General features: G+C 40.8%; 1 protein-coding gene across 1 annotated transcript; it reads left to right on the forward strand.

Annotated features, from left to right (window-relative positions):
* The first annotated feature begins 501 nt into the window (after window positions 1–501).
* Window positions 502–2,414, forward strand: ankrd34bb (ankyrin repeat domain 34Bb). The gene is made up of 2 exons (XM_085426955.1): window positions 502–834; window positions 932–2,414. Exons 1-2 carry the CDS (start codon window positions 632–634, stop codon window positions 2,412–2,414), a joined length of 1,686 nt encoding a protein of 561 aa, XP_085283081.1. The 5' UTR covers window positions 502–631.
* The last annotated feature ends 2,904 nt before the right edge of the window (window positions 2,415–5,318 follow it).

Genomic DNA, 5,318 nt, shown 5'->3' on the forward strand with positions numbered 1-5,318 from the left:
CAAAAAACATAGTTTTTATGAAGATAAATACTATGTCTGTCTGTATTCATATCTTTTTGGGGCCCAAAAATTGGAAGTTTACTATACTTGTGGGGCCCAACAGGCCTTATGGCGCCCAAAATCCTGGTCCGCACAAGTTTGAAGGCGTTTTTGAGACTCAAAATGTGGTTTTAGTGACAGGGTTACAGTTGGGTTATGGTTAGGTATAGGGTAAGGGTTAGGCATTCATTTTTCATGGTTAAGGGTAGGATAAGTGGCTACAATTAAATGTCATTTATGTCAAGTAAATGTCCCCACAAGATATAAATACCCAACATGTGTGTAAGAGAGAGGGAGAATGCTTAATTTTGCCTTACACTAAAGCCAACTTTAGTGTAAGGCTGCAATATAAAATAGTGAAAGAGTGACTGGTTTCGAATATCTGAATGCACTGTCAAACAAGAAAACACTATATCAAACAAATGGTTTCTATAGGTAATGTGATGCTCAGATATGGTTTGGGACCCACAGTGTAAAGCTTCCAACAGCTGCCCACTTGATGGAGACCTAAAAACTTCTTACATTGTTGCAGGGATGTTTTGGGTGCACCTTCAGACAATGAAGTGACAGTGTTTCATCAAAGGTCCTCACAATGGATGAGTCAACAGAGGTTCGAACAGATGGCAATTCCCTGTTGAAGGCTGTATATTTATGCCGGCTACGTCTGACTCGGCTGCTCCTGGAAGGAGGAGCCTACATTAATGAGAGTAATGAGCATGGTGAGACACCACTTATGGTAGCCTGCAAGACACGCTATACAGATTCACAGAGTGTACCCCAGCACAAGATGGTTCGGTAAGTTTTATATATTTTTGTTGAGCATTAGTATCTTCTAGATAATTGATAAATTAAATGTACCCTTTACTTTACCTTACTTTACTTTTACTACAAGGTATCTTCTTGAAAATGGTGCCGATCCAAACATCCAAGACAAGACTGGGAAAACGGCTCTAATGCATGCATGTCTTCAACAAATGGGAGCTGAAATTCTGTCACTTCTTCTTAACAGCGGAGCTGATCCAACCCTGGAGGATCATGGAGGTTTATCTGCGTTAGTTTATGCAGTTAATTCTGGTAACAGGGACATTCTTAGTGTACTCTTAGATGCCTGTAAAGCCAAGGGTAAGGAAGTTATCATCATCACCACCAACAAACTGCCATCTGGCCATCAGGTGACAAAGCAGTACCTTAATGTTCCTCCATCTCCTGAAGTTGAAGAGAGTCTGCATTACTTACCAGCATCTTGCTGCATGTCGCCATATGAGGTCCAGCTACGAACGCCTCCTCAGGGCTCTTCAGCAACAACCTCTCCTCAACCTGGCAGCCCCCTTCGTGGCCTCAAGGATCCCCAGTGTTTAGGCTTAGGGCATGGCCTGATCAGATTTCAACCAGGTTCACCAATGCAACATCGAAGTCCTCTACGTGTTCCCGATGTGGATAAGCGACCTAACTTCCATCAGCTACACTCAGAAGCCTGGTCCAAAAGTCCTTCCCTGTTGCTCCAGCAGAGTCAGGCGTCCTCTCTGACTGAGGAACCAGTGGAAATTACTCCGGAGGAGGTGCTGTCTTTCAGAGTCGAAGAACATCCTCCTGCTATTTCACGGCACCAGAGCATTGATTTCAAAGATGCAAAAGGACTTGTGAAAGCATTAGAGATCTTATCAGGAAATGACAACAGGGGAGGTGGTGGAAAAAAAGGCTTTGGCAGAAAGATGTCATATGACAGTGCTGCAAGTTCATTATATTCTGTTTCACACCCAAACTTGCTTCAAGATAGTCTTGCCTTTTCCCATGAATCCAGACCTGCAGAAGAAGATTCATCTGACTGTCTTACACAGATGAATGTTTCCAGTCTGCAAAATGTGGTGCGTCGGCAGAACATTGGTATTGCCCACTACAGTTCTGACTCTCAGTTGCAGCAATTCAGCAGCAGAGACAGAACCTCAAAGAGCAGTGGTGGTGCTGGATTGGCAGCGGAAAGACACAAGCTGGTCACCAGCAGAGCCTCCAATCTGTCGGAATCCAGGGAGTCCTTGGAGAGCTCATCCCAGAGGCGAGCCACTACAGGGCTGGAGCGAAGAGGCTCCGGAGCTCTTCTTCTGGATCACATTGCCCACACACGCCCCGGATACCTGCCTCGTTTGAATCCTCATATTCCCATACCAGATATTGGGGTTAGCTCTAACTCTTCCTGCCCTTTGAGTGGAAGTACCAAGACACTGAACGGTGTTCTTATAGGCTCAAAACCTGTTCTACCCTGTGCACCTGTTTTCTCCAAGGATCTGAAAGCTAAGAAAATGTTGTGGAGGCGTCACTCAATGCAGAGTGACCAAATAAAACAACTTGCCAACTTTGCAGAAACTTTTGGGCACTAGAAAAAAAAATCTCTCAGGAGAAAATATGTGTGCAATAGCTGTATTATAGCTTTAACCCCATCTCTGATGCCAATTCATATGTGCTTTAAAAGTGATTATAGATTAGATGTGCTCACCTGTGTCAGTGTGTTGTTTTAGAGTAACATTTTAATTATCACCAGGGCAGTTTGGAAATGATAATTATAATAAATACTTTAGTATGAAACATTGCATTCCAAATACCTTGAAAACAAATGTATTTAAATATTGTAGTAATTTTGTAAACAGTTGTGAACAGAACAGCCCTCTTCATTAATACTTCGGCCATCCAATCATATCAATTAATGCTGTATGTTTATTTGTGAGTCTGTTCTGAGAAAAGTGACTAGTGTTATTAGATTAGATTAGATGAAACTTTATTAATCTCACGGGTGGGTTCCTCCGGGAAATTGAGTTTCCAGTAGCACAGCACCGACAGAAGTTGCATGTTACAGACACAATAAAGGGGAATGAGAGTAAGGATATAAGCATAATTATACCATATATACACATATATAAATACAGACTATATAATAGAGATAAATAGGAATACTAGTGAATTCCACATTTGAGTGAGTCTATTGCACAATGATTATTGCACAATCAGATGTAAGAAAAATATTGCAAATATTGCACAATGAAAAAAGCACTACAGGTCAGTTGTTCCCGACCCTCCTTTGTCCCCCTGTTTCCTCTCTCTCTCTCCTCCAGTGAGGAGTTAAGCAGTCTGATGGCGTGTGAGACAAAGAAGTTTTTAAGTCTGTTGGTTCTTGACTTTGGGACAAAGGACCTCCTAATGAACCCCTACCTAATTACATGAGCCAAGGTGTGAAAATGGGTGTAGTTCATAATCAGCTAAGGTTTTCGGTGAGCTCATTGTGAAACCTGGCCCCACCTTATCATGTGATTTCCTGAGGTCAGAAGTCCCGGGATGTGAGTGGGCGTTAAGGCGTCTGGGAAAGGATCTCAGAACTGGATTATAGATGGCAGACAGTGGACATAAATGGCTTCTTTCATTCCTCTTTCAAACCATCTGTCTTCTTTGTCCAAAATGTGAATATTGGTGTCCTCGAAGGAGTGACCTTTGACCTGTAGATGCAGATGGTCCACCAAGTCTCTTCCAGTTGACGTGGTATACATATACATATATATACATGTATAGATATATTTTTTCCGGATCCAAATAAACAGATGCGACCAATTAGATCCCTCCATCTGGCAACAAGTGCACTCCTAACTCAAGTCATGCGCTAGTACTGATATGGAAATAGTAAAATAATACTTTACCTCAGTCAATGTGGTCCTAATAAGAGCTGAAATCGCCCCATTGACATCCTGAATATATATATGAAAGCTTCAGATCGTGGATCAAACCATGACATCTTCCCTGTTGCTGCTGCCTTGAGAGGATTGGATAGACCCAGAATCTGTTTCTTCCTTTTCTTGTTTAGAAAGATCACGACCATCGTCAGTTGACGTAAACCTTTTTTCACAGTGAATTTTTTGATGATGAATTTTCAGCAAAAATACAATGCATTCCATTACATGGCAAATTCAGATATATTTCTGCAACCTGTTGGGTTTTTAAAGGCCTTTAGCCTTGTACATACTAATTAGAAAACTGAAAAAAAATTGTGTTATCTCTTATGTACCAACCACCTGGTCCTTATGCCCTGATATTGAAAGTTAAAGACCCTGCAGTGAAATTAATATCTCAGTGATGCAAAAATGTTGGAATAAATAAGGGCGTATAAGGGCCAAAATCAATTATCTCAGTCTCATGTACATGCATTCTTTATTCACATACATACTCTATATTGTCAAAAGTATTCCATATACCCATCTCCAACTCATTGAATTCACATGTCCCAATCATGTCCATGGCCACAGGTGCACAGAGGTTGCCAGCTTTCTGCAGAGTCACAGTTCAGTCACAATGACGAATCAACTTCTCCATCTGGCAATCTTATAAATGCCTAGTTTTGTGGCTGTGGCGCATTTTGTAAAGTTTCTGTTCCTTTGTTTAGTAGCTTTCTGCCTTCACCTGAGAGGGTGTGCCCTAAGTATGTGACTTCATAATTAGAGTTTATTTAAAGATACCTTGTGGCCTTAACTCAGCCAAGTGACGTAACACAGCCATGGTATTTTGCTTACACCCTTCCTCTGTGTGGCCAGTCACTAAAATGTCATCTACGTAGAGTAGAAACTGGCTCTGCTGCTGGCAGGAGGCTGGACATCATTGCTTTAAAGCTTCAGCATAGAGAGTGGGGATTTGCTACTACTGGTAGCATCATTTCAGGGATTTCATTTATTGCTCGCTGATCATGCACTAGTTGGTATTTTGCAGTATTAGCTTTCTTCATCACTTAAACAAAACATCACTCTTTGTTTTACTATTATTATTATTATTATTATTATTATAAATTTTCCTTTCTCAAAAACAGAAAATGAAATCGTAGTTGTTCTTGGCTGAGAAACACAAAACCTTCTTTCTTTTTTCCTCTTCAAGACAAGAAACTAAGTTTTAACTTTTCTGACTTATCACCTAAAGCAAAGCAGACAACCCAGCTCTCAGCTGGCTCTGAACTTATCATCATCAAGGTCGCATGGTGAGAGCTACTTCAGAAATCACAGTACTCCTCTCTCAAGCAACACGTCAAAAAACAAAAAACAAAAAACAAAACTCAGCACACTACACAGAGAACAACAGCCAAGACACAGCTGAAGATGCTGTTCTTCTTTGTTCTCCTTAAATTTTAGAATAAACTTCATCTGCATTAGTAAATCATATGCCTAATCATTATGTGTCACTGTGATCTACAAGTATGGTCACAAATTTATTTATTTTTCAAAACAAAACAAAACAAGTTGCTGATAGCATGAACA

This window comes from Rhamphochromis longiceps, linkage group LG12 (genome assembly GCF_057381845.1).
Source record: "Rhamphochromis longiceps isolate RC_006_pf linkage group LG12, R_longiceps_female_GT1.1, whole genome shotgun sequence".
In the NCBI taxonomy this organism is placed as follows: Eukaryota; Metazoa; Chordata; class Actinopteri; order Cichliformes; family Cichlidae; genus Rhamphochromis; species Rhamphochromis longiceps.

Coding starts and splice junctions, on each gene's coding strand:
- ankrd34bb (XM_085426955.1), top strand. CDS start 632: ATGGATGAGTCAACAGAGGTTCGAACAGATGGCAATTCCCTGTTGAAG. Junction 835..931: donor CCCCAGCACAAGATGGTTCG/GTAAGTTTTATA, acceptor TTTTACTACAAG/GTATCTTCTTGAAAATGGTG.